Here is a 27,722-nt window from a genome sequence, read left to right as displayed (position 1 = left end):
AACATGGCAGTCTCCTGGCTGTGGAAGGACAGGGGAAGAGAGCTCCCCCTACCCTGAGCCTCCAGCAGGAACCAACCAGCCATACCTGGGCATTAGTCAGGCAAGACTGGTGTTGGACTTTTATTTTATTTTATTTATTTTTGATATAGGTCTCGCTATATTGCCTAAGCCAGTCTTTATATGCTTGCCTCAAGCGATCCTCCCACCTCAGCCTCCCAAAGCACTGGGATTGCAGCTGTTAGCCACTCGCTGGGCTCCATGTCAGACTTCTGACCTCTTGAACTGCAAGATAATAAGAGCGTGTTGTTTAGTCCACGAGTCTGTGGTAATTCTTACGGCAGCAGAAGGGAATGAAGGCACCATGGCCGTCTGCAGAGCCCCGTGGGCTTGCTGTCTAGAGAGACTCACCAGGGTCTGCTCCAGAATGCAGGGGCCCTTGAAACTGAAATGTGGAGCCCCTGGGTCTCCAACGAGGACCAATCTCAGACTAGTGTCAGGGCAGCGAGCCAGACTCTTCCTCGTGTACTGCCTGGCCCTGCAACGCCCTTCCATCCAGGTGGAGGCATCCCTTCCTGACCTGGGGCTCCAGTCTTGACCCTCCTTGGCAAAATCAACGCTTGCTGCTGTGAGCTGGGAGTTGGGTTGGGTCTCCTGGGGGCCCAGGGCCCTGAGTGGGAGCCCCTGCCCACCCTGCATCCCCCAGGCCTGGGCGGAAACACCTGCAAGAGATGATGCTGTCTGCCTCAGCGGGGGCGGATTCTTCTGAGGGGGAGAGGGCAGATGGGGCCTGGCACTACCTCCCGCCCCTCCCCAACAGGAAGTGGCCCAACCCCATCCTGACTTGACTCGGTCTCCTCGATGAGATGCTGACACTCACAGGCACACGTGGGTGGCCTCACCAGGCCACAGGACGCCTCGTGGCTGCTCTGGAGCAGCCCCTGGGGAGGCTCAGCACTGGCCATGCCTGTGGGACCCCAGTCCTGGATGCTCCCTGCCCTGCCCTCCCAAGAGGGACCCTGTAGTGGCTTCTGCCTCCAGCCACCGGGAAAGATCCGATGGGTCACTCCCAGCGGGGCCAACCTGATCAGGAGCCCCTTCTGGTGCTAGGGACTCCAGGGGCCTGGTGTGGGCAGGGCTGTGACGCCACAGGCTAGGCAGGTGGGAGTGGGAAGGAGGGTGGGGCGGGTCCGTGGCTCCTCTACCTGCTCTGTCCTCCCTCCAAGGCCTCCTAGCCATGGGCTGACCTAGGCGGTGGGTTGCCCTCCCAGCCCCGTCTCCCCACGCTCCAGAAAGACCTATGCAGTGGGTGGACACCCCCAGGCACCGGGCTCTGAGGGCGAGAGGGCCTACTGGGAGGAGGCGCCAATGTGACTGGAAGGGGCCTGACTCCTGCTGTGGCCAGGCTCACCCTTCACGATGTGCACAGGGAATGACCATGCCCTGGCTTCTGCCCAGGGGCAACACTGGAAAGCATCACTCACACTGCCCATGGAGGCAGGACCCCAGGCCCAGCCCAGGAGTGACCCCAGCGCCTGGGTTCTGCCACCCCTGGGGTCGGGACAGGCTCACAGCCAAAGCTGGACAGGCACAGGGTGTCAGACAGGCTGGGTGCTTCCTACCGGATCCTGGAGCCCAGCTGGAAACCTCCACTGGGGACAGCTTGGTGCTGAGGACACCCCACCAGCATTCATTCTTTCACTCACTCATTCAACTCCTTCCACTAAAAACCATCGGTGGGATAGAGCGTCACTGTCTTCAGGCTCCTGATGGACAGGTCTGGGACAGCATCGCCTCCCAAACCACCCCCCACAGTGCGGCTACGAAGGGGCAGAAGCCTCCCAACTCTGAGCCCTGAGTGCCGCCGGCTTATGCATCCTGGTCGCTCTCAGGGGCGAGTCTCCGGACGCCTCAGATGTGCATGTCTTCGGGAACTGGGGGCTGGGGGCTCCCATTGACTTGTTCCCAGCTGGACAAGAAGGGCGTGCATGTTCTGCTGCTGAGCTGCCAGGCCCGGACGCTGCGTGGTGGCCCGGACGCCCTGGAGGCCACTCCTGGCGGGACCCTAGGACTTGACCCTCCCGCGCCTCCGTGGGGCCGCCACGTGGGGAGCCGGCTGTGGGCGGGGCATCCCGAGTAGGCCCTGATTGGCCCAGAGCTAGCCAATCAGAGCACTCACATCCTCACACGCTTGGGCCTGTGTTACGGGCCCTGAGTCAACGAGAGTCTTCCTTGGAGGACGGGGGTGGGGGGCGCAGCTCCTGGCTCAGCGCAGGCCGCCTCTGAGCTGTGTGTCCCTGCCCCGTCCCCAGCCCTGGAGTTCCCTCTCTGTCCCTGCCCCACCCTCGCCACCTGGGCTCCAGAGGGTCCCATCTCCTGAGTCTCGTTCATGGGACCAGAACGGGCGCTGGGGACTCTGAGGAGTCTGTTGAGAGAGCGAGAGGGGAGAGGGGTTGCTGAGCCAGAGGGGTCAGGGACTCCCTGCCGCCCCCGGGATGCTGCTGGGAGTCGGGGTGAAGACGCCCTGGAGTGGGCCCAGAGCCAGCGCGAGCCAGGCAGGCCGGCAGGTGAGAGCAGGGCAAGGCAGGCCTGGAGCAAGAGGGCTGCAGGGGGCGAGTGCCAGGCACAGGGGGCCGGAAGCTCGGAAGCCAGGAGGGAGCTGAAGCAGCCAGGGGGAGTGGGCGGCGGGGTGAATGGACTGGCAGGGACAGCTCTGGAAGGGGGGGCAGGGTGTGATCCTGGGGAGGAGCGTCCATTAGAGACTGGGGGTCTCCTGCCTTTCCCCCCACTTCTGTCTGCTCCTCCCTCTGCGGATGGAGCTCAGATCCCAGCTATGTGTCTAGGGACAGAAGCTGGGGGAGCCTGGACCCCAGGTGGGTTCCTCTCCCGAGCGGGACCTGGAGAGGGGAGGAGGCCACAGCCCAAGGCTGTGCTCTGTGGCTCCAGGATGCTGCTTATAGCCCATGGCTGGTCCCGCTCTGCCTGGACCTGAATGACAGCCAGGTGTCCCAGCCTCACCAGGCTGGGCCCCACTGCTCAGGACAGGGGATCTACCCCGGGTCACCTGAGGCCTGGGGGGCCTGGATGCCCCCAGCAACCTCTGCCATCTGGTCCCTCTGCCTTCTTCCCACAGGTATCTCCCTCGGGGTTCTGCAACCAGGTACTTCCTAACGGAGGTGTGGGGAGAGGGCAGATGAGGCCCAGCAGGACCCGGAGGTGACACTGTCCTTCATGGGGGGGCATGTCTAGGGCTGGGGGCCACACAGGCACACATATTTTGGTGCCATGAGGCCTCCCCTGGGCTGTCCTCCCCTTTCCATTGCAGTGAGTTTGCGTCTTGTGGGAAGCTGCTTTGAGGTTGTGAAAACGTGTCTTGTCGCTCCCCAGACTCCACCCCATGGTCCCATCATCCACAGCGGCTCGTCTGAGCTGGCCCTTGTGGTCACCAGCTGGTGTGTCCTCCCCGCCCCTCAGCAGGGACTCCATGGTGGGAGGACAACCCATCATCCACACCTGTCTGTCTGCATGCCTGTGTCCATGTGATCCTGGGACTGCACTCCACAGCAATCTCTATTCTGATGCTCGAGTCATCCCAGCTGTGGCCAGCAGGAGCCCCTTCAAGCTGATTTCTGTGTCTTAACTTTTTTAACCTTTGAGTCGGGGACGCTCTGTCGCCCAGGCTGGAGTGCGGTGGCACAATCATGGCTCACAGCAGCCTCAACTTCCTGGGCTCAGATGATCCTTCTGCCTCAAATTCCTGAGTAGCTGAGACTATAGGCACAACCCCACAACTATTTTTTAAGTTTTTTGTAAAGACGAGGTCTTGCTATGTTGCCCAGGCTGGTCTCGAGCTCCTGGGCTCAAGCAATCCTCCTGCCACGACCTCTCAAAGTGCCAGAATTACAGGTGTGAGCCATCGTGCCCAGCTTAACTTGCTAAAATTTTGAGATGAAATTCACATGCGATGAAATGATCCGTTATAAAGTGCCCAACTCCGTGGCATTCGGCACAGTCACAACGTTGTGTGACCACTGCTGTATCTAGTTCCAGATACATTCACCCACTAAAAGGAGCCCTGGGAGCCAAGCCCTCCTCTTCTGCACCTCTCCCAGCTGTTTTTGGTGTCTCTACCACTCACTGAGTCCCTTCCTAGCCCCCCACCCATTTTTCGGCACCATAAGATGTCCCAGGCACCTAGTGTCTCTGAGGAGCCCTGGGTATGGGTTGGGGAGCTCGGTGCTCAGAGCCCAAGACCTGGGTGCTGGGTCACTCACCTGCTGTTCCTAAGATGCTACTTCTCTTGCACCCATGGCACTGCTGGGGGGAGTACAGCCGATGGGTGGGAGCTGGGGATGTGAGTGAACATCCCCAAGAAGCGGGGAGGGGTTAGTTAGGAAGGCTTCCTGGAGGAAGGGCCCTCCAATGCCCCACCATTTGGCTTAGGGTGTGGCTGGCCCCAGGTTTCAGAGGCAGAAGGTCAGATTGTAGGAGGCCATGCTGCCCTGGCCTGTTCATGGCCGTGGCAGGCCAACCTCCGTCTGCAGCGGGTGCATGTGTATGGAAGGTGGGTGCTCATAGCCACCCACTGCTTCTCTGGGTGTCCAAAGTGGGCGGGGGCTGTCTGGACGCCCAGGCCTGTACAGGGTAGGAGGCAGCGCAGTGGCCTCCACTCAGCCTTTGACTCAACCCTAGACCTGGGAATGCCGTGCCTGTGTCCCCTTCAGTAAAAGAGCAGAACACCATTACCACCTGTCCACCAGCTGCAGCCCCAGGGTTCAGAGAGCATTCCTGGCCGCCACACTGGTTGGCACTGGCCTCACTGGTGTGAGGTTTATTTGGTTTTTTGTTTTTTTTTTTTTTTTTGAGTTGGAGTCTCACTCTGTCGCCCAGACTTGGAGTGCAGTGGCCGCTCCCGGCCACCGCAGCCTCGACCTGCTGGGCTCCGGCGATCCTTCCACCTCAGCCTTCCAAGTAGCTGGAACTACAGGTGCGCGCTACCACACCTGGCTGATTTTTTGATTTGTTGTAGAGATGAGGTCTCGCCAAGTTGCCCAGGTGGTGAGGTTTCTGCAGGTCTTTGCCTGCCTCTGGGGGCAGGAAGCTCCCCTCTCCCCACTGCCTGTCACCTCTTCTCCTGGAACTGAAACCTAAGCTCCACCTCCTGACCAGCCCCTCTGGGTCTCAGGTATGTCACTGGCTTCCAGCTGGGGGAGCTGGCAGGACTCCTATGGTCCCTGAGTGGGGGGTGCCACCCAGGACTTGGCCCCCATACCCAGAGCAGCTGCTTCTGCACCTCAAGCTGAGAGAGCTGGACACAGACCCGGGCAGGAGTGGGTCTGGGCAGGCTCCACGCTGACCTCCGGCTTCTGCAGCAGGCCACTTCCAGGGTGATGCTCCCACCCTGTCCACTCTCCCTTCCCAAGGTCCCCGAACTCCTTCAACTACCAGGTCCATCTGGGAGAGCTGGCCATCATGTGGTCCCCCTGCTTCTCCACTGTGAGGCAGGTCATCCTCTACTCCAGCCCCCCAGGACCACCCGGGTCCAGTGGGGACTTTGTCCTGGTGCAGCTGAGCACCCTCGTGGCCCTCACCAGCTGGGTCCTGCCTGTTGGCCTCCCTGAGGCCTCTGCTGACTTCTACCCCTCTGTCCCGGGACTCGGTGCTGGGTAACCAGCTGGGGCTATATGCAGGAGGGAGGTGAGGACCGCCCCATGGGGGCACAGGGATGGCGGAAGACAAGGGCCGCCAAGCAGCGCAGGGAGCAAGGGGACCTCATGCTGCCACCACCCGCCTCTGGCAGCCTTGACACCCAAGGCAAGCCTGCCCCATCTTAAAAGTCTACTGTGGAATCCATACCAAGGGCCAGACATCTGATTCCAAGCAATGTGCCCAGGTCATGGTCACCACGGGCAGGACTTGTATCTGAGTAAGGGTCCCCTCCATACAGAGCAAGAGCTGATGCCTGCCCCTCCTTCCCAGAGCCTCTGCCACCCCCATACCACCTACAGGAGGTGGCAGTCTCTATAGTGGACACAAAGACCTACAGCCAGGACTATCCCAGCCCAGAGGGCAGTACCATTCAGCCGGACATGTTGTGTGCCCAGGACCCCAGGGACGCCTGCCAGGTGAGTCAACCCGTCATGGAGGAAGGGGGCACCCAGAGCCCGGGGAGGGCTCCCCAGCCCTCACTCTCCTCTGCCCCCAGGACAGCTCCAGAGGGCCCCTGGTCTGCCAGGTGGATGGCTCCTGGCTTCAGACTGGCATCATGAGCTGGGGCAAGGGCTGTGGCCATCCTGACCGGCTGGGGGTCAATACCCGTGTCACTGGCTACGCGGGCTGGATCCGCCAGCATCGTGGGACTCAAGGTCTGGATGGCCGGGGCTCCCCCATCCTGGCTGGCTTATTCCTCCCAGGCCTCCTCCTCCTGCTAGTCTCCTGTGTTCTGACAGCCAATTGCCAGCTGCAAGTCTGGGGTCGTGCTCCCTCCCCAACCTCTGACCCCTGATGCTGACGGCAGGAATCCATTTCTTAAATAAGTTAGTATTTATTCTGTTTTGCTCCCTCCCCTTTCCCTTGACTTGAGAAGCTGAGTTTTCTGCATCAGATTATTGCAACATTTAACCTGAATTTATAAAACGGATGAAATGAACAAAGGATGTCAACTGAAGCCTCGCAGCCAAAGCCCCCCAGATGGGTAGGCACCCCACCAGCACTGAGGCCAGGAGTCTTATTGCACGGGTCCCAACTCCCTGGTGACCTGGCCATGTCTTGGAGAGTCACTGTGATGTTTCTGGGAATACCCAAGTGGAAGGGGCCAGGGAGTGGTGTGGAGGGGAGCATGGTGAGGGTGTGACAGACGGACATAAACTCAGACAGTGAGCGAAGGTGACCCTTGGCCGCGGTGGCCTAGGGGACTGCACCTGCTGCTGGCAAGGGCACAGGGCCCCCAAGCATGTGCTCCCCAGAAAAGTGAGTGGACAGTGAGGATGGAGCTCAGGTGCTCCTCCCGTGCCGTGGGCTCTGGTCTTTGTTCCACAAGGGCAGCCTGTCTCGGGACAGGACTGCTAACCCAACTGCCGCCCAGCCTTGGAGGGCAGTGGCAACACTTGGAAGAACCCAAACCGAATCCATATGGTGGAGGTTTGCATGGCCCTGGAGTGTCTTCCTGCTTTATCTGGCAGGGCCTCTCCCTGGGCTGATGTCCTCCCGGGGCCCCTCTGCCCACAGTGGGACCCGACCCAGGGCCTACACACAGCCCTGCCTGGGACCACCACCCCACCAGGGACCCCAGACCCCAGTGCCAAGCCCGGTGTGCACTGAGTTCCAGGCTACACAGGCTCATCTGTGTTGTCCGCAGGGGCAGGGGCAGCTGGAGAGGACCCTGGTCTCTTCAGGGGGCTCTGGGGGACTGTGAGGTACACCCCCTGCCTCTTATCTTCGGGGTCACCAGAGGGCACGGGAGGCTCTGGTTCTTGGGATTCCAGAGGCGCTGATGCCCCCAAGGAGGAAGCTCTGGGCTCTGGGGTCAGGTTATGGCCACTGTCCAAGAAGGGATCCCCAGCAGGGCCCCCGAGATCAAGTGGCTCAAAAGCAAAGCTGGGGATGGTCAGGTGCTCTGCCCGGCAGGAAGCCTGGGCCCAGTGCTCCCCCTTGGCCATGGGGTCGCCTCCCACACCCAGGCCTTCCGTGGGCTCCAGGAAGTCCCTGTGGGGGGCCTCACAGGATGGGGTTCTGCGTCGCAGGGTGGTGCTGCCGTTCTCTGTGGCGGGGGGCCGCGTGGCACCCTCATCCTCTGCAGGGGGGTCCACAGAGATGCAGGGAGGGCTCATCTTCTTCTTTCTGCGAGCGCCCAGGGCCGGCTCGGCCTCTGGGCCCCAGGCCTTCACCTCCCCAGACTCCCCGCCGCCCAGCTCTGCTGAGGGCCACCGCGGCACCTCTGCCAGGCCTGGCTTGTCTAGGAAGCCCTGGGCATCCACACTGTAGAAACTGTGAAGGTCCCGCTCGCCACCATGGGCCGTGGGGGAGCCCTCGGGGCCGCGGGACTCGGCTGGGGGCTGCCAGGGGGGCGCCGAGCTGGTGATGTGGCTGACCTCCTCGTCGGCTGGGTCTGAGACCTCGGTGTCATCTCCGCCGGGGGCTGCCAGCTGGCTGGAGATGCAGCGCTGCCCGAAAGTGTGCCTCCGGGTGCGGACGCCGGCGGGCCGTGGGGAGCATGATAGGGACCGCAGAGAGCCCCTCAGGAACGCCAGCCTTGCCGGGGACTTCTCCACAGGCTCCCCAGACTCTGGGGCGCCATCCCCAGGGCCATCCACCTGCCCTTCCAGAGAATCAGTGCGCATGGCCTCCTGTACAGGCATGGGGTCATGGTGAGGCTAAGACCCCAGGGGAGGCTGGCCAGCAGCCAGGGCTGGGAACTCCCCATACAGATCCTGGGAGTGGGCATGTCCCTGACCCTCCAAGGCTGGGAGCTGCTGGGGCGGATGGTTGCGGACCCTCAGGCCAACCCTGACCGGAGGTTCCCGGGGCACACGCCTGCGCCCACTCTGGGTGAGCAGCAATCGAGGGGAGCCCTGGGAGGTCTGAGTACCTGCGGGCAGAGACTGCTGTGGGCCCTGGAAGCCCCTGAGGGCACCTCCCCACCCACGAATGCTGGCAGCCCAGCCAAGCACCCCAAGGATGGGATTCTTTCACAGCACCCTAGAGGGCGGAGGGCTCTTGCGCCCGGGAGCTGGGGTGGGGCAGCAGCAGCAGGTGGGTGAGACCAGGTGGTCTGAGCACAAGCCAGGACCAGAGGGACCAGCACTCTGGTCACGGTGGGGCCTGAGGCTGGGGCCTGAGGAGATCAGGTGCTCTGTGGTCAGGGGTTCATGCCCTAAGTGCCCACCTGGGCTCTGCACCCCAAGATCCACTAAGCAGCAGAGAGAAAACTCCGGAGGCCCAAGGACACAGCCCTCCCTCCTGGGCCTCAGCCTTGGTCATTCTTTAAAAGAGAAGGAAGCCCTCAAGCCCCCAGGGCCTCAGCTGCAGGGCAGGGGCTTCTCCTACCTGTCTGCAGAGCAGTCGGCTGAAGCTGGGGGAGCGTGGCATGCCCCGAGGGGAGAGGACATGGAGGGTGTCGCTGCCCCTGGCAGGGGAGGACGCGGCTGACGGGGCCTGGAGGGAGGCGCAGGACTCCACAGGCGGAGAGTGAGCAGAGACCACGGAGCCTGAGTCAGGGAAGCGCCTGAGAATGGAGGCCTGTGGCCCCACCCATGCCCTCCCTCCCAGCCCCTGCTGTCCCACCATCCACGTCCACCCTCCCGTTCGCCCCACCCTCCAGCTGGCCCTGCTGGGAGTCGTACTTGAGGGGCTGCCATGCCCATAGGTCTCCATCTCCACCTCCTGCAGAGGAACAGGGCGGGGGGCCGAGGCAGGCACCACGGGCCGGAACATGTAGCTGTCGTTGGGCAGCGAGAACATCCTGGACACCGACACCTTGCGCGCCACCAGGAGGTTTGGGGCATCCGGGCTCTCCTGGGGGGAGGGGGGCCCATCTGTGTCAGCCTGGTGGCCGCCTCTGGGGCCCCTGACCGGGGACCCCGGCGCCATCTCCAGCTCGAGCTCGGCGTCCATGTCTGCATCCTCACGGGCCTCCTTGTTGCTCTCTTCCAGGTGCTTCATGAGCACGGCCACCACCACGTTGACGAGCACAAACTGTGCTACCAGCACGAAGGTCACGAAGTAGACAGGCGACAGTGCCGGCAGGTAGCTGAGGCAGTGCTTGTCTTCGCGGGCACACTCACGCAGAGTGTCCTGCAGGATGGTAGCACCTCAGGGCTGGTTGTCGTCCTCCCACCTTTTCCCTGCCCAGACCCTTGAAGCCACATACCCTGGGGGCTGCCCACACAGGGGCCGCCTCTCTGGCTTTTCTCCCCACCTGGGGCAGATCACAGTGGGTACCTTCATGATTCCATTCCAGTTGTCCCCAGTAGACACACGAAACAGTGTGAGAAAGGCCATGCCGAAGTTGGTAAAGGTGGCATGCCTGCTCAGGCCCTCACACGGGTTGTCCTCACTGCATTCTGTAGGGAGGGAGGCCTGGTCAGGTGCCTGCCCCATGTGGAGCAGACAGCGCACACACCCGGCCTCTGCGAGGCTCCTGGGGACACGGCGGCAGGGACAGCTGAGCCAGACGGAACAAGGCCTGGGAAGTTGGACTCGCCCAGCAGAGGCTGCACGTATGATCCCAAGTGCTCGTCTGTCCCAGTGTCACAAGCCTGGAAACACGTCTCTGTGTGTGACATGTCTGTGTATGTGGGTGCTTGTGTGGAGCCTGCTGTGTTGGCCTCATGTGGCGAAGGGCCACAGCAGGGCTGGATCGGGGCACTCAGGAAGCTTGCGGTCCTGCCTGGGCCCTGAACTGTCTGCAAACGTGTGCCTTCGAGTGAACGGGCAGACAGTCGCCTCCCTGGACCCCGCATCTCCCAGGGGCAGGTGCGCCAACCACTCACCAAGTCTCCCAAACAGCTCCACTCCCAGGGCAGCATAGATAAAAAACAGGAGCATGAAAAGAAGGCCAAGGTTCCCTACCTACACGAGAAAGAAGCAGAGCAGGGTCAGGATGGGGTGAGGCAGCCACAGCCCCGTCCTGCAGGGCACTTGGTGCCACCTGGCCACTCTGTCCCCAGTGCTCCTGCCAGGCAAGGTGGGAGCAAGTTCCAAAGCCAGCTGGGACCCTGTTCCTAAGCCTCATGTACTTCCTGGCCTACAGTCGCCTGTGGCCCTTGTGTGTCTGGCGCCCTTCCCAAGTCAGCCCTTCCTGGCCTGCCCCCACCCACCTTGACTCCTCAGGCCTGCCCTACACCCCTGGACCCCACACATCGTCTAGCAGGTTCTCCTGCTCCCCAGTGACTAGGAAGGTCTCCCAGGTGGCTCTGCATACCCTGTGCGGGAGCCACCTCCGGCCCTGGAATCCCACGGTGAGGCAGTGGTGCTCAGCAGGTAGGCCACAGTGCATGTGAGCCATAGCCAGCCCACACCTGACTTCTGCACACACTGCACCCCTCAGGGTGCCCCTGTCTCCCCACCTCCCATGCCCTGACCCGGGCTGCTCCCTGCCCACCAAGACATTATCACTGGGGCATGGCCAGGCCCAGCCTCCCTCCCTGTGCCTGCTCCAGACAGCTGAGCACCAGACAGAGCACCAAGGAGCACTTGGGAATGTTACTTGGCCAGGAATAGGAACGTCGCCCTGGGTGTGGGCAGGATGGTCCCGGTGGGAGACAGAGAGGCCCAGCAGGGACACCCAATGGATGGCACACAGATAGGGTTGGCCAGAAAGGGGGAGGAGCAGGGGCAGGGGCAGCTGTGAGGGCCAGCGGGTGGCTGAGACAGTGGCTGGGCTGGTGCATGGACAGACACTGAGGGTGGGTGGGTGGATCAGGGATGGGTACAGAGGAACTGAGTGGCACAGGATGGGGCAATGCAGTGGGTCTCTTTTAGCTCCAGAGACCAGAAAGAATTTGGTTGGGAGCTGTGGCAGAGGAAGTGGAAGACTGGCCCGAGGAGGACATCTTCATCCTTGGCATGGTCCTTGGCCCAGACACACCCACCTTGGTCATCCTGCTGCCTGCCCTCTGCCCCAAACCCTCCAGCTTTGCAAGACCCCTGCCTCCGGAAATGAAGCAGAGGAGGTAGACAGTCTTGCCTGGAGGACTGAGGCCTGGAGTACAAGTGGCCGTGTCCACCCATCCCAGCTCAGCTACGCCATGCATGGCACATGGCAGGGTCACTAGTGCAGTGACTGCAGGACTGCATGACCAGATGGGTAAGAGAAAGAGGGAAGGGATGGGGATGGAGACCCTCATCCTCTCAGGGCAGCTGTGATGCCCACCCTTGGGTAGGCTGGGTTCCCACCTACCTGGGGCAGGGCTTGAACCACGGTGTCCAGCAGGGCCCGCATGCCTGTGGCCATCTTGAGCAGCTTCAGCACTAGGGCCAGGAGCCAAGGGTCAGCAGAGAGGGACAGGGCCCAGCAGCCCTGGGGACCCTAGATGTCCCATCTCTCACTTCCTCTCCGGGGTTGGGAATCACCACCCTCCACCTGCAGACAGCCCAGGGCTGCCAGGCCAAAGGCAGGCCCAGGAGGGACACGGCCCGGGCTCAGGGCACCTACCGCGGGCAATGCGGAGCACACGCATGATGCGGATGATGGTTGGGTTGATGGGCAGTGCGGCGTTCATCTCGATCTCCTCCAGCGTGATGCCCATGAGTGACAGCAGCACAATGGCCAGGTCCAGCTGGTTCCACCTGTACAGCAGCAGGCTCAGTGCATGGCACCCACCCAGTCCACCCGGCCGCTGGCACAGTCTCCTCTCGGGGTCCCGTGGCTCAGCCTGCCCCTACACTCGGCACCCTTGCCTTGGCAGACCATCAAGAACAAGGGCTGCAGATCTCAGCTGTCCCGCCCAAGAGCAGGAGGTCCCCGGGACTGCTAGGTGGTCCCTGCCCCACACACCTGTCCTTGAAGAACCGCCGGAAACCAAATGCAACCAGCTTCAGCGCCGCCTCAAAGACAAAGACGACGGTGAACACGTAGTTGCAGTACTTGAGGGCCTCGTCCAGCGACTGGGGAAGGAGGGTCAGGCTGGCTGAGGAGGCCCTAGGGCCAGGGCTACCCTTCCCCCTGTTCCCACTTCAGCCCCACATGCCAGCCGCCCAGCCATCTCCCTACATGGCCTGTGAGCGCCCCCACCTGCTTCTGCCCTGCAGCTGTGGTCCCACATCAGCTTAGCCATTCCTCCCTGGGCACCCCCACTCCTCCTCCAGTATGGCATACAGGTGGTGGTCCATAAGTGGCCAGTTGAGTGAATGAATAAAAAGATGTTCCCTCTCCCCATAGTGTCTGCTGGCCCAGCGAAACACCTCCAGGAAGCTGCCCTGAGCCGCCAGCCTGGTTTTCACCCTGCGGCCATCTGGGTGCCCCAGTGACGATCCTGGACATCCCAGCCAACCCCTGTCTTCCACTGACCTCTGGGGCACAGGAACGAGACTCACAGAGCCCAGCGATAGAGCAGCAGGCCTGGGAGGCATTGCCCCATGAATCCTGACACACTTCTAAGGACAAGCCTCAGGTGACAGGAGGACTTGGGCCCTTCCAGCCCGGGCTGCAGCCCGTCCACGGCCACAGCCTTTGACTTCACAACAAATGGCGTTTCTGTAAAGCTGAGTTTATTCCAACTAAAGGCTCTGCTGTCCTGAGACCACACCCTTCCTCTGAAGGGAAACACATCTCTCCTTTAACAAGGTGATGGAGACACACATGGGGTTAGAGTGAAACGACACCCCCCACCTCCGGCCTGCCTGTCTCCCCAGCCCTTTCCTCCTGGTGGGGCGTCCATAGCCAGGTAGGGCAAGCCCCCCAGGGCAGGTGCCTAGAAGCCGCAACTGACTTTAAGAGGACGGTTCTTTGTTCACACGAAGGCTACACATCCCAACAAACCCCAGCAAGGCCTCACAGGCACCGGCCCAGGGCTGTGACCTCCACGCAGCTGCCTGTGGGAGCACCCCATGGTCCCACGGTCCCCTGGCTGGGTCTGGCCAAAGGGAAGGAGCCCACCTTGGGCTGGTTGTAGTGCTCCATTGACATGGTGATGACATTGACACAGATGATGAAGGTGATGAAGAGGTCCAGGTAGTGGCTCGTGCACAGGGAATGGATGGAGCGGCGGGTGGGCGAGTAGTCGGCGTAGTAGGGTCGGCGCTGGGCCTCTGTGGGGAGGGTCGCGGTAAGCACCCCTGCAGCAGGTCCTGCACCCGTGGCACCTGGAGCCCCATCCCCCTCCCGAAGGCCAAGCGTGTGTGGGAGGAGCAGCGGCTCGGAAGTGAGGACGGGGCCGGCTCTGCCTTGAGTGTGCTTGCACGTGGCCAAAGTGGGGGATTCTCTTGGGAGACAGGCCCTGTTTTAGGTAAGATGTGGCTTCCTGGGAGGGAGGCTGGGCCAAGGACCACGCCAGGAAAGCCTGTGTGGGAGTGGGCCTTGGGAGGACGAACCTCCTCAACTCTGAGGTCCCATGCCAGGCAGTTCCCAGGAGTGAATGCGGAGCTGACAGGGCCTCACCACACCCCAGACTCCGACTCCTGGGGCTCCTGGGCTGGGGCAGCCAGGGGCTCAGGCTACGGCCCACCTTGGGCCTCGGAGTGTGACACTGATGATGCAGGACTGGGCGGGGTGGCCTGCCCCCTCCTCCATCTCCAGGTCTGGGCTCTGCAAGGCCCCACAGAGACACAGATGAGAGTACGAGTTGCCTGCTGGTGACCAGCCAGTCCCTCCTGTCCCTGTCCTCCAAGAGGTCACTGGCAACTGCCCATGGTCTAGAGTCTGCCAGATGCTGGCCCATTTGAGGTCAACACCCATGACAGGGAGACAGGCGCCTTCCTGGGGTCACCTCTCCTTGCATGCCCCAGCAAGTTTGTCTGTACTAAATGCTCTGCCTGTAGCACCCCTCACCCAGTGTGGCACTCCTGCAGGTGAGGTGTGAGCTGCTGCTGTACCCTGGGACGGGCCTCGGCCACAGAACCATGCACAGGCAGGGCCCCTGCCCAGGGCCTGGGAGCACAGGTGCTGACAGGAACGCCCCCACCCGGACCTCCGTGCGTCACAGGCCAGCATGCGGTCACGAGAGAGCTCAACTCAGCTCGGGCAGCTAGGGGAAGCTGGCAGCCGGCTGGGCCAGGACAGCATGGAGCACACAGAGCAGCCACAAGCAGGCAGGAGTGTGGGTGGCTCCTCCTAGCCTGAGAATCCCAGCACACAGCAGAGAAGCAGGAAGGCACGCAAGCTGGGCAGAGGAACACGCATGCACACGGGCAGCAACCTGGGCACCAGCAAGTGAGTGCAGCCCCTCCCATGCCACAGACACCCGCCACCTCCAGCCACCAGTGCCCACCCTGTGGAGGACCCCAGAGTGCCTGGAACACCTGCCCTTCCCCGTGCTGTGGCCGCAGAAGCAGGGCCTGAAGCATGCGGGGCGGGGCCAGTACCTGGGTTGGGGGCAGTGCCTGGAAAGACAAGGACATGGTCTGAGTGGCTCGGGCGCGGGCGGGGTTCGGCCGCTGAGGCGGCTCTCCCCAGCACCTCCGCCTGTTTGGGGGATGCACTGGCTCCCCATGGGGTGAGAACTCAGGGTGGGCCTGCCCCTCGGGCATCTCATCTGTCTCCTGCCTGGCGGGCCCCCCAGCTGCCCTCTCCTGCGGCCCCTTCCAGGCCTGGGCCCCGTGCAGGCCCAGGCAAGGCAGCAGCGTGCAGAGCCATTCGGGGAGGCTGGGCTGGGCAGCAGAACTCCAGCTCCCTCTGCACAGCAAGTGCTGGCTGGCGGCTAGAGGGGCTGGCGGACGCGCAGGTACCGACCCGCCACCGCCACCGGGAGCGCCTTACTCCTGCGCCTCCTCTCCAGGCGCCTCAGCCGCTTCTCCTCGCGCCGCCGTGCCTCCTCAGCCTCCTGGTGCTGCCGGCACTTATGGAAGTTCTCGACCACAACACCCACGAACATGTTGAGCACGAAGAAGCTGACGATGAGCAGGAAGGAGATGAAGTACAGCAGCATCCAGGGGTTGTGGTTCTGCACCGGCTGCAGCACAGAGATCGTGGGTCCCCTGCCCGCCCTGCAACGTGCCCTGCCTGGGCCGCCCTGGGCCCCTAGCCTCACAGTGGAGCATCCCGGAAGCTCTCGGAGGCCAAGATGGCCTCTTCGGGGAAGGCCCCTGAGGGGACTCGCTTAACCTGAAGGCCCAGGTCATGGTTGAGGACACCCAAGGTGCCGCCCCAATCCCATGCGCACCTGCTGGTCGATGCCCACAGCGTCCAGCCCGTCGTACATGATGTTCACCCAGCCGTCCTTGGACGACAGCACGAACAGCGACATCAGGGCCTGAGGGACAGAGCCAGGGCCACTGACCGTGAACACTGCCCCCCACCTCCCAGGGGGCTCTGAGACCACTGTCTCCCGCCTGGCACCCACCTGGCCCAGGTTGTCGAAGTTGTACTTGCGCCGCACCCAGCGGTAGTGGGCGGCCCGGCACTCGGCCTTGGTGGAGATGTTCCTGGTGTCGGCACCCTCACAGTAGTAGAACTTCCCCTTGAAGAGCTGACCGGGTGGAGCGGTCACCCAGAAGGCCTGGCCCACGCACCCCATGCCACACAGGGCCACCCGGGGCTCTGGGGCGTGAGAGAGACCTGGGCTGACCCTCCCAAGCCCGCCGTCACTCTGCTCTCGGCCATATCCGGGGAGGGCCAGACCGCTCCGTGGAGGGCAGAGCACGGGCACGCAGGGACCACGCACCTGCACCCCCAGGATGCCGAAGATGATGAAGAAGGCACAGCAGATGAGGACAATGTTCCCGATGGGCCTGAGCGAGGATATCAGTGTCTCCACCACCAGCTTGAGGCCTGGAGCCCGGCTGATGACCCTGGGGCAGACAAGGGGAAGTGCTGATGGGGTCACCTCGGGCAGCAGCCACGACACATGCAACGACCCCAAGCGGGGCTGCAGCGGCCCAGGGCCACAAGGGCTATGACGGGTGGCAGGGTTGGAGGAGGGATGTGCTTCCAGATCCACTCCAGACACCCACGGATGCCCCCGCCCCCACCTCAAAGGCCGCAGGGTCCTCAGCAGGCGCAGCACACGCAGGATGCCCAGGATCTTGGCGCCGCCCGCCGAGGCCATGGCCACAACGATGTCGACCAGGGACACCAGCACTAGCAGCCCGTCCAGCAGGTTCCAGCTGCTCTGCAGGTAGGCATGCTCGCCCGACAGCAGCCCCAGGGCCGCCACCTGCAGAGCAGGCAGTGCTGTGCTCAGGTTTGGGGTGGGGGCTCCTGCAGAGCCAGGGTACAGCCGGGCAGGGCTGCTGGGTGAACAGGGACCCGTGAGGTGGGTGGACAGACCCTGGCCTCCCTCAGTACCTTCACCATCATCTCGGTCACGAAGATGGCTGTGAAGATGTAGTTGGAGACACTGAGGAAGGCCCGCTCCTGCAGGGAGAGGGCAGCGGGGGCTGTGGCCATGCCAGCCCTCCCTGGGGGGCCTTGGTGGGTCCCAGGACCATGAGGGCAGCCGACTCACGGTGCTACCGGGGTCAATGTCAGGTCGCTCCAGGGCAATGGTGATGCAGTTGAGGAAGATGAAGACGAGGACCACGTGATCAAACATCTTGTGTGCGATAATCTTCTGGCAGGAGACTCGGAACCTGGGGTAGGGCAGGTCAGGTGAGAGGTGGGGCCGAGGCAGCATGGAGGGTGGCAAGGACAGGGGTCTGAGGACACCCTGGCAAAGCCTCTGCTTCAGCCGGGTCCCTGTTGTCTTGGAGATGGGATGCCCACCTAGGATGCCCACCACGTGCCTGCCCCATCCAGGGGGCACCCAAGGATGGGGGAGTCCATGGGGAGTCAGCCTGGGGCGGGGATTGGGCCTGTACAGCCGCCCCCGGGCCACCTCACCGGTTCTGCGGGGAGAAGAGGTAGAGGGCCCAGGACTCGCGGTTCCGGCACCACTGGGGCCGGTAGGGCTCCAGCACCTTGTGTAGACGGAAGCAGCAGCTCTGGGAGAAAAGAGTGGATCCTAAGCCCGGTGCCTGTCAGTTGCCCCCAGGTCCTCTGGGTTGAGCCACCCCTGCCGGCCCCTAATCACTCTGCTCCCCGGGGTTTCTAGGAGGTAGTCTGTCCTCACTTGCCTGCCCTCAGGCCTCTAAGATCCAAGTCATTGAGCCTCCCCTTCTCCACCCAGGCAGTGGGGACAACCCATGTTGACAGAGTCCACAGGGCCTCCCTCTCCCCACCACATGGCTGCCCCTCGTGGGAAAGGCTCCACCCTGGACCCCAGGGAGGCGACTCTCGGATGGGAGGCGGCTGAGCCCTGCTAGACTCCTCCCTGCCCAGCCTACCTCCCTTCGCCGCCCGAGTTCCCCAGTGAATGATGGAGTCCCATCTCCAATTCTGCTCCGGGGAACCGGCCCCAGATGGAAGAGGCAAGGGGGCAGCTAGGAGCTTGGGGCCCTGCCACTTACATCCTCCACATCATCGTCTAACTCGGCCGGGTCATCTTTGTGGCTGTCAATGCGCAGGAAGAACTCACTGGGCAGGGCCACAGTTTGTCCATTGCAGTCATGGCACTTGGCAGGCAGGAGGGTGGCTGGCCGTGGGGGCCGTGGGTCCAGGGACTCAGCACGCCGCAGTGGGGTGGCCCGGGGCCTGGGTGTGGCTCTGCCATCCTCAGCCTCATCATCTGTGCTGCCCTTGCCCTCACCGGACAGCAGCGACTCACGCTCCCCGCACTGGCTGCGGCGCTTGAGGCTGGGTGCACGGCCCAGGCTGCTCCAGCTTGAGCGCCGGCTGCTCCAGGCACCACTGGAGCCCCAGGTGGCACAGGGAGAGCTGCGGAGACTGGCCTAGGAGGGGAAGAAAGTGAAGGCCGGTGTAGGCCTGGAGTGTCTGCCCTGGGTGCCCTCATGTGCCCTGGACTCCCAGCCTGGGGGCCTTTCCCCATCAACAACATCACTATTGACACCAACCACTGGCATTTAGGGAGCACCTACTGTGTGCCAACTTGTACACCGACTGCTTGTTGTACAAACAATTCTACAAGGGAGACACTAGGGGGACACTGAGACAGCCATAGACACAGCTGAGGGTTGACGGCCGTGGCTCTGCCTGGACAAGGGCCAGAGGGAAGGCCTGGGTGATCCAAGGGACCAGGACCAATCCTGGGCCAGACGAGACACAGGCTAGTATTCCAGGGAGCTTGCTAGCTCTGTGGCTCCGCAGATGTCACCCCCGGCTGCTGACCTCAGTCTCTGGGGTGGGCCCAAGTCAGTATCATCACTCGCCGATAGCTGCCCCAGAGGCTCAGCTGTGGCTTCTTGGTTATGGACGTGATCACCTCATCTTAACGCTTTCCCGGAACCTGCCCCAGACTCACATCAGCCCTCTCTCCCCTCAGCTCAGGAAGGCTTGTATTGTTCTGGCCCCCTCAGGGGGCCCTTCTCAGAAGTCTGTTTTGGCTGTGTCTGTTGGGGCGGCACTGCCTGGAGTTTGTTTCAGAAGCTGTCCATGAGACGCTGGGATGTACACAGAATCACATGGCCATCCTACACCCTGGCCATCTCTGCCTGCTCCTGAGCCCTTGTTTAGCTTCCTCCTGATGTTCCCCGTACTCTGTGTGTCTTTCCCCAGCTAGACTGTGAAGGCACATGGGAACTTCTACAAATGTCTGTCCACAACAGCCCGGTACAGAACACAAAACATTTGTCTTTCTTGGTCTCTGCACAGGACTAGGGTTTTATGGGGTGTGGCTCATCTTTGGGGAGGGTCAAAAGGAGCTGGGCAGGGGGAAAGGTACCAGAGCCTTCTGGTCCCCCAGCTGAGGGTCCCCGGAGCTGCTGCTGCCGCGTCGTGAGTCCAGAAAGCTGTGAGCCACATCCAGGTTTGGGGAGTTCTTGGGGGTGGGCATGGGCGTGGCTGCTGTGCGCATGATGAGGGGAGGGGGCAGGCTGCCTCGGCCCTCCAAGTGCCCATTAGGGGTCACAGCCAGTGAGCACATCTTCAGCTCTGGGGGGCAGAAGGGAAGCAGGAGTGAGCCCTTGAGCTTCCAAGTTCCCAGGACTGGGGATCTACCACCCACAACTTACCCTGGGGGCCTGGCTGAACCAGGAATGGGCATGCCCCACCCACCAGGACCCCATCCCCATGGTCTGTGCACATACCCGTGGCCTGGAGGTCTCTGAACTTGTCGAAATCCTCCTCAAAGGGGCTGGATGTCTTGTCCTCATCTGTGTCGGATCTGTTGGCATCCCCCTGAGCCCCAAAAGGCACAAGGCAGACATGAGAGCCTCGAGAGTGAGTAATATTCAACCCCAGGACAGAATACTGGGCTGATGTGGGAAGTAGGGCACTGAGGGAAGGACCCAGAGAGCAAGGTCACTGTATGGGACAGGTGGTGGGTGGACAGATCTGGCCTTTTCAAGCCTGTCCAGACAGGACCCCACCCACCATGCTGGGACTCCTGTCTCCTCGGCCTGGAAGCCCCCACCCCCCCGCTCCTGGCCACCTCACCTCTGCCTGGAAGCCCTCCACCAGGATGGCCACCAGCAAGTTGAAGAGCACATAGTTGCCAAAAGTCATCAGAGCCACAAAGTAGAGGGCGGCCCAGGAGGAGGTGGAGGCCATGCCATTGTAGAGGACCACATTCCAGTCCTCCTGGGTCAGGATCTGGAGAGATATTGGGGCGGCATGGGCTGGTCAGTCCAGCCCTGGACAAACCGGCAAGTCCTCAGGACGGAGGCAGCTCTGGACTAGCAAGGAGGCCACATTCTCCTCCCTGGGGACCGGGTTCAGAGCCCCACCACCATGTCGGTTCCTCAGTGGCTCATCCCTCTGCCATTCCAGGGACCCTCAGGCCCTACCTGGAACACAGTCACAATGGCCCATAGCAGGGAGTCAAAGTTCTTCCTGTCAGGGACAGTGTCTCCGGTGTCTGTCTTCAGGCTGAACTTGCAGCCAAAGAGGTGCATGCCCAGGATGCTGGGGGTGGGAGGCAGGGCTGTGCTAAGTGGAGGAGATGGTGGCTTACAACCATCTCTGCTCCATCTGGTTGCCCTGAGCTTTCTGGCTGAGAAGAGACTTCCAACCCCCACAGACAAGCAATTTCTGTTCTATAGGTGAGAAGTCTATGGCCAGAGATGGATGGACACACGGTGGCCACTCTGGCTTTGGGCAGCGGCTGGGACCTGGGACATCTGCCTCTCTCTGGGCTGCAAGAACCCAGCCCACCTGGGCTGCCCACTCTCCAGTCCATCTCAATCCTGAGCCTGGGCCAGCCTGGCACCCAGCAGGAGCTCACCACACCCCAGCTGGAACCTGCCCACCCTCCGCCAGCTCTTCTTTGAGCCAGTGCCTGACTTGCAGCCTGGGGGGTGCTTATCTGCAAATAACCCCATCTGACCCCCCACACACCTAGCACCTGGCACTCAGTAGATGCCCAATCAATGCTGCTGAAATGAAGGCAATAGAGACTGAGTTTCTGCAGCTAGTCCAGGGCAGGTGGTGGGGAAGCGTCCTCCCTGGAGGGCTCCATAACCCGGCCTTTGCCTCCCAGCTGCCCTTGGAGTGAGACAACCCTTAGCCTCACCCACCTGAAAATGAAGATGAAGAGCATAAGCAGCATGCAGAAGGTGGCCACGTTGTCCATGGTCTTCACCAGCACCACTAGCTGGCGCCGCAGTGCTGGCAGGAAGCGCACCAGCTTCAGCACACGCAGCAGCCGGAAGGTGCGCAGCACTGACAGGCCACCATCCGCTTGCCCTACAATCTCCCAGACACTGTGGATGGGCACCAGGGTGAGGGTCGGAGTCCCAATCCCTGACCCCAGGTCCGTCTCATCCTGGAAGCAAGGTCACTAGCCTGGAAGCCATGGTGGCCTGTGCCGCATCCCTTGGATGGGAAGCAGGTTCAGCTGCCTCAAGTGACATGAGGGGGGCTGCAGAAGTCACCCGATCAGCTGTCGTCCCCCCCCCCGGAACGCCTGGCTCTGACCAGGTCAGGGAAGCTCCTGAATTGAGGGTTCTCCTGCCCCAAGCCCTTCATAGCTGCTGGCTTGACTGTTCTCACTCACCCTGCCCTGCCAGGGTGTAAGACCCCTCACTTCTTGGGCTCAGTTCCTGCTGGGGAGAATTTCCCCTAAAATCCACTCGATCCTTTCTGGTTTGACTTCATTGCAGCAAATGCCCCCAGAGGGAGATGTGATTCAGCGTTTTAAACTGGTCTTTCTTGCAGGGCCTGAGCCCTAAACAGCTCAGTCCAGAGGCTGAAAGGCTGGCAGGCGAGCGCTCTGTTCCTGCAGGGAATGGCTCCACTAGGTTCTAGAAGCATCCATCTGATATGCAGCGGATCTAGCAGTATGTACCCAGGAGTGCCCGCAGGGAGGTACTCAAATCCCAGGAAGGGAACTCTTGCCCAGGTCACCAAAACCCGTTCCCAAAGCCTGCCATGAAGTGTTGTCATCAGTGCTTCTTCCTGTGGGTGGGGGTTTGCTCCACGGGTGGGTTTCTGCCTGAACTTCCCAGGCTCCTGAGTGGGCAAGGAACAGGGACCCACCTGATAACTACGATGATGCCATCAAAGATGTTGTAGGGGTTCTGGATGTAGCCCAGTGGGCTGCAGGCTAGCAGCTTCAATAGCATCTCCAGGGCAAACATGCTGGTGAACACGATGTTACTGATCTCCAGGGCATTGGTCAGCTCCTCTGGCTGTGGGCAGAGGTAGGTAGTTGGCTGGGGGATGTTGGGGGCCCTGCTCGTGGCACCACCACTCCTCAGCACTGAGCTCGAAGCAGGTCCAGCTGCATCAAGAACCCAAGGGGCTGGGGTAGGACGCAGCAGTATCTCAGAAAGAGCCTAATCAGTCGCTGTCTACAGAGGACCCTGGGGGCATGCCCTCCAATGGATGCCTGGCCTGGCTGGCTTCCTCCCTTGACTGTCCCTGGCTCCCCCAGGCCCTGCCTGACTGTCCTACTCTCACGTCAAGTTACCAGGCTGCTGGAGGCCCCTACATGCTCCCCAGACCCACAAGTGCGGACTGCCAGGGACAGGGTCCCAGGCGTTTGTGCGAGGCACCCGGGGTGGTCTGTGGGGGTACCGCAGGGGTGCTGTCAGCAGAGGAAGCACCTACCTTGCCTCTGGTGGCCTCACCTACCTTGCCTCTGGTGGCCTCACCCACCCTTCTCATCTGCAGAAGGACCTGAAGGCCTTTCTTCCTGGTACGTGTGGACTCACCTGTGTGTGTGCATACCTGCACGTGTGGGTGTGTCTGCGTGTGGCAGATTTGTGTGTGTTTGTGTCAGTATGTACTGGTAGCTGCCTACATGTGCATGCCTGTACACATGTATGCATGTGCATGTCCACACATGTGGGTGAGCCTTCCATGGGTATGTACTGTGTAATGGGCCCACACATGAACAAACATGTGTGCATGCAGAGGCTCTTCTTGACCAGGGAGGCCCTGGAGTCCATCGCCATCCTTACCATGGGACGAGACAGCAGCCCTGCCTCGGCCTGCCCTGGGCTAACAGTATGTAGGTGCTCTCTAAATAGCTCCACCAGAACAGAACTGCCTCAGGACATGGGCAAACGCAAAGTGAGAGATGACATCAATTTGGCTGGGAAAAGTGGACTTAGCAGGGATGGCAGTAGGAAGTGCTCAGTCCTCTCAGAGGGCGCCTCTTCCTGATGGACCCCAGCAGCCCATCCCCACCCCTGGTGGCCCCAGCCCAGGTGGGAGCTGAGGAGGACTAGCCATGCGTGATCTACAGCACCAAGGGGGCCAGGTGCCAGCCCCACTGGCCTTTTCTGGTCACCTAGGGGAACCTCAGCAGACATGGCCAAGGAGTCTGCGTCATTTAATGTGGGAGCCTTTCTGCAAAAGCTAGGCCAGAGAGGTCCTGAGAAAAACATATTCATGGGTCAAGGTGGCCATGTGAATGTCCTTGGGCCCCTACACCTTGAGGTACCCTCATTCTTGAGGATCTCTGATGGTCTCACCGCCCCCACCCCACAACGAGAGAACCAGTGAGCCACAGTCATGATCCAAGGGGGCCCAAGGGGGAGTCGAGTGTTTGCTGAGTGAGGGATATAAATTTTCATAGCAGACAATGTCCTGGCTCCAAAACCATCCCAGTCCCACCCCATAGGCCCTCTAGAAGGCTGAAATCCTGAGGAAACACACAAGGGATGTGTTCCTGGCTAACAATCATGTCCTGGACCCTTATTCCCAGACTGCCTTACCTGCTCATGGTGTTCCACGCCCATGCTCAGTGTGTTGACAAGAATGGCCATCATGATGCCACGGTTGAAATACTTGCTGTCCACAATGCGGCGCAGCCTGCCGCTGAAGGTGGCCCAGAGACGGCCCCGCCTGCCCAGTTCACCTGAGGCCAATGGCCGTCGTGCTCGCTGCTGTGGACTGCCCGGGCCTGATGCTTCTGCCATAGGGGATGGCTGCATGGGGTCTCGGCGGTCACCGTGCCGCACATCCTGCGTGAACTCATACACCCCGTGGCTGTCTGAGTCTCCGCTGTCTGAGCCACTGAGCTCACCCTCAGGGTCCTCCAAGGCACGGGTGCAGTATGGGCAGCTCTTCAGTTCACAAGTTAGTGTGCCCGCCGGAGGGCTGGGCAGGGGGCAGGGCACGCTCAGGCCCGACAGGTGGCTGGAGGCCCGGCCTAGTCCTGCAGAAGTGCATGGACAGGGTCAGCCCCGCTCAGCCAAGCTGCTGGGGCCCAGGAACCCACATCTACACAAGCGGTGGGGTGAACATGTCTCCTAAAAATATCCACCCAGGTCCTAACTTCCATAACCTGTGAACACAACTCCACATAAAAATAGAGTCTCTGCAGATATAACGAGTTAAGATGAGGCCGTGCTAAAGTTGGGAGAGCTTAACTCATGACTAGTGTCCTCATAAGGAGAACAAAACACACACACACACACACACACACACACACACACACACACAACACGGAGATGACCACTGGAGACTGGAGTGGCAGAGCCCAGGAACCAGGAGAGGTAGGGAGGCCCTCCCCAGAGCCCCCACAGGAACCAGCCCTGCAACACCTTGTTTTGGACTTCTGGTCTCCAGGATGGTGAGAGAGTACACCTCTGCTGTTTTAAGCCACCAGTCTGTGGTACTTTGCTGCAGCAGCCACAGGATGCTAGGACAGCCATGCATGAAGGCACACACCTGGGCACACACCTAAGCACATATATGCATACATTTGAGCACATTCACAGACACCTAGGTCCACACACACTGGGCACATGAACACCTGAGTGCTCATCTGGGCATACTACCCCCCAAAGCTGCACTTCTGCTCACACACAATGTCCTGGCTCCAGAACACACTCACAGGTACAGAGAAGTTTATCCTGGGGCCAGGCTGCCCACAGAAATATAATGCAAGCCACCTTCTGGTAACCACAGCACCCAGGTGAGACTAATGATGATATTCTGTGTAACTCAATTGTGATCAGTCTTATGTGGAATGGACATAAAAATGGCTGATGAGCTGTTCTGCATTGTATTCAGGCTAACCGTTTGGAATTTCGAGGCATCTGACATCCACAGTACATGGTTTGGGTTCCCACGATTCAGGGGCTCCTTGGTCATTTGCATGGCAGCAAAGAGCTAGGAGCATGTACCTATTACACACTCAGTCACACATGCTGGGCACCAGCCCACAAGGACGCGTGGCAGTCAGGCATCCTCACTCACACACAGCTCCACCATGAGGGACACACACGCCCCTGCCTGCTATCTACGTGTTTGCACATAGCCTGGGAGGGCCTCCAAGTCCACACGGAGCCCAACCTTCTGGGGGGCCTGGCATCTCCCAATCAGCTGCCCATCCAAGGTGGGCTAAGATGCAGGAGGACCCCACATCAGCCCCTCTGCTCAACCTTCGATGACTCTTTGACCTTGTCCTCCCCTCTCCTGCTGACCAACCTCAGTCTCCCCACCTAGAAAGAGCCAGCCCCAATGGCCATGAAGGACTCTGCAAGTTCTCCAGGGAAGTGGCCAGGAGTGGCGTGGGCATATGGTCCCTCTCGGGGCCAGGCAGTGGCAATAGGACACAGGCCCAAAAGGTTGTGACAGGTCTTTCTCAGATTCCGAATCCCACTTCCCTGACCCATGCTCATGGCTGCCTGGAGCTTGCTATGAGCTGGGTAGAGGCTATTTCACTAAAGGACAGAGCTGGGCTCATGAGAGCGCCCCCCACCTCGGTCCCACTCGCCTCCCCTGCAGGAAGGGGCTGGGGTCCTCACCATGCTCCCCGACCACGTGCTGGATCTTCTCATAGGGATCAGGGCTACCCAAGCTCAGAGGGCTGTGCCCCCCAGCACCCTGTGGCCCGCTGGCCCGCTCCACCTTGGGTCCCAGACTGGTGCCACCTTTGCCGCTGCCTGCCCCTGAGGGCAGGATAGTGGGGTAGTTCATGGCTCCCAGACCTGTGGCCAACTTCAGGCTGGCGGCAGCAGTGGCTGCGGTGTGTGCCACCCGGGCCCTCTCCTGAGGCCCCTCCACGTGGCAGTCGGCATGGTAGATACTGTGTACAGACTCTGTGTCGGGTGGCCTGCGGCCTGGGGAGGGTGGTGAGGGGGGTACACCAGCCCTCACCAGCCTGGTATCGCCTGGGCCCGGCTCAGGCCTGCGCGGGCTGCCGTGGCTGAAGTGGTAGTGGTGATGGTGGTGGTGGTGGTGGTGGTAGATCAGGTGGTGGACCGAGGCTGCACGCCTGCCCGCCCGGCGCTGCCGCCGTCCAGGGCCCTGGCTGTGCAGGGTGCTGGGGTCCACCCTCTTACGCCAGCGGTTCTGCCAGCGGGCATAGAGGCGCAGGCTGCGCCGCTTGACCTTGCGAAAGACGTGGCCCACATACTTCAGCAGCTCCTCGTAGCAGCTGCCCGGCTCCGAAAAGCTGGCCAACGTGCTGTCGTTGGATCTGTGACACGCCCGCTGCTCTCGCATCAGCTGGCTCTCCCGCTGCTTCGTCTCAGAGAACTGTGTGGCGATCACCACCAGGCACAGGTTGATCATGAAGAAGGAGCCCACCTGTGGTGGGCAAGCAGGCAGCAGTGAGCAAGTGCATCATGGATGCCACACTGACACTCCTGCTTGCCGCCCGTTCCGGGCCAGGGCCACGCTGTGCCCAGAACCTGCAGGGGCGCCCTGCGGTGGGTGGAGGCCTTGAGGTATTCCATGCTGAGCCCCAGTACCCAGTGCAGGCAGCACCCAGGAGGCACACTGTGCCTATCTGCAAGATGGAAGGAGCACCTGGAGCCCTCTTTCCTGGTCAGCAGTCTATCCTCGACATGACCCTCTCCCCTCCCCAGCCCCCGAAACCTAGTCTCCTTAGCATGGGCCACAGCATGACAGTTTTCCTGGTCTGTTCTCCATGCTTGCTGTCTGAGAACAAGGTGGGGATGTCTGTCTGCTTCTGTGACCCGTTGGGTCTTCACAGGGCAGTGCCTGGCACCGGGTTGTGGGAGGCACAAACAGCACAGGTGTTTGTGGTTAATTGACAGACCTGATCCTGCAGGGACACCATGAAGTCGTAGAGATCAAATAAGGGATGTGCCTAGGGCCGTGTACACCGTGGAGGGCTGCACCTGGGGGCCATGTGCACCCCAAGAGGTGGTCCCGGCTCTCCTACAGCCTCCAGATGGCACCAGGAAAGCCTGGGTCTTGCCTGAGCAGTCACGAGGACTCCCAGCCTCCTAGCCGCACCCTCCATCTGCCAGCTTCCTCCACTGTCCACTTCCGCTGGAAGCTGAAGAGAAGGCCCCCGACCACCCCGGGCCTCTCACCCCACTGGCTCTGCCCCCCGCAGCCCCGCGTGCCGGCATCATGAAGGCCGCCGCCCACACTCACGATGATGAGCAGGATGAAATAGATGAAGTTGTAGAACGAGTGGGCATCCATAACATAGTACATAATGTCCACCCAGCCTTCCAGCGTGATCACCTGGGGAGGGCGGCAGCTGGACACCAGGCCCACATGGCCCTTCCCTCTTCCCCGCCCCTCGGGTAGGACTGGGGGCAGGCCCACCACCCGCATCCCCGCCGCAAATGAGGTGCCCTGCCACAGGCACCCCCCAAGGATCCCCATCCCACTCTCTTGGTGCCCCGCTGTGGATGAGGAG

General features: G+C 61.4%; 2 protein-coding genes across 2 annotated transcripts in view; one reads left to right on the top strand and one right to left on the bottom strand.

The window, feature by feature from the left end:
- Window positions 1–1,966: 1,966 nt before the first annotated feature.
- Window positions 1,967–6,502, top strand: TPSG1 (tryptase gamma 1; the record flags this gene model as incomplete). Its single annotated transcript, XM_021708652.1, is given in 7 exon segments — window positions 1,967–2,101; window positions 3,131–3,157; window positions 4,458–4,594; window positions 5,421–5,643; window positions 5,646–5,694; window positions 5,977–6,122; window positions 6,203–6,502. Coding segments are annotated over 7 exon segments (1,017 nt in total), but the record flags the coding sequence as incomplete, so codon positions are not given.
- An 823-nt stretch (window positions 6,503–7,325) lies between these two features.
- Window positions 7,326–27,722, bottom strand: part of CACNA1H (calcium voltage-gated channel subunit alpha1 H) — a gene marked incomplete at its 5' end in the record, with an annotated part of 61,889 nt that continues 41,492 nt past the window's right edge. Inside the window, 28 exons of the mRNA XM_008050220.2 lie at window positions 7,326–8,342; window positions 9,043–9,203; window positions 9,339–9,789; window positions 9,937–10,058; window positions 10,488–10,566; window positions 11,897–11,967; window positions 12,152–12,285; window positions 12,494–12,603; window positions 13,595–13,746; window positions 15,019–15,036; window positions 15,413–15,605; window positions 15,816–15,905; window positions 15,996–16,121; window positions 16,317–16,443; window positions 16,624–16,808; window positions 16,940–17,008; window positions 17,100–17,223; window positions 17,474–17,574; window positions 18,040–18,420; window positions 19,371–19,579; window positions 19,735–19,825; window positions 20,084–20,239; window positions 20,434–20,551; window positions 21,163–21,348; window positions 22,124–22,275; window positions 23,809–24,251; window positions 25,849–26,632; window positions 27,452–27,544. Coding sequence (XP_008048411.1) covers window positions 7,326–8,342; window positions 9,043–9,203; window positions 9,339–9,789; window positions 9,937–10,058; window positions 10,488–10,566; window positions 11,897–11,967; window positions 12,152–12,285; window positions 12,494–12,603; window positions 13,595–13,746; window positions 15,019–15,036; window positions 15,413–15,605; window positions 15,816–15,905; window positions 15,996–16,121; window positions 16,317–16,443; window positions 16,624–16,808; window positions 16,940–17,008; window positions 17,100–17,223; window positions 17,474–17,574; window positions 18,040–18,420; window positions 19,371–19,579; window positions 19,735–19,825; window positions 20,084–20,239; window positions 20,434–20,551; window positions 21,163–21,348; window positions 22,124–22,275; window positions 23,809–24,251; window positions 25,849–26,632; window positions 27,452–27,544 — 5,943 coding nt within the window. The remainder of the gene's footprint in view (window positions 8,343–9,042; window positions 9,204–9,338; window positions 9,790–9,936; window positions 10,059–10,487; window positions 10,567–11,896; window positions 11,968–12,151; window positions 12,286–12,493; window positions 12,604–13,594; window positions 13,747–15,018; window positions 15,037–15,412; window positions 15,606–15,815; window positions 15,906–15,995; window positions 16,122–16,316; window positions 16,444–16,623; window positions 16,809–16,939; window positions 17,009–17,099; window positions 17,224–17,473; window positions 17,575–18,039; window positions 18,421–19,370; window positions 19,580–19,734; window positions 19,826–20,083; window positions 20,240–20,433; window positions 20,552–21,162; window positions 21,349–22,123; window positions 22,276–23,808; window positions 24,252–25,848; window positions 26,633–27,451; window positions 27,545–27,722) is intronic.

Source organism: Carlito syrichta, unplaced genomic scaffold, assembly GCF_000164805.1.
Source record: "Carlito syrichta isolate Samal-C Ts95f unplaced genomic scaffold, Tarsius_syrichta-2.0.1 Scaffold143276, whole genome shotgun sequence".
Lineage (NCBI taxonomy): Eukaryota > Metazoa > Chordata > Mammalia > Primates > Tarsiidae > Carlito > Carlito syrichta.
Note: the sequence above shows the minus strand (reverse complement) of the source record. Positions and strands in the feature narration are given on the sequence as shown.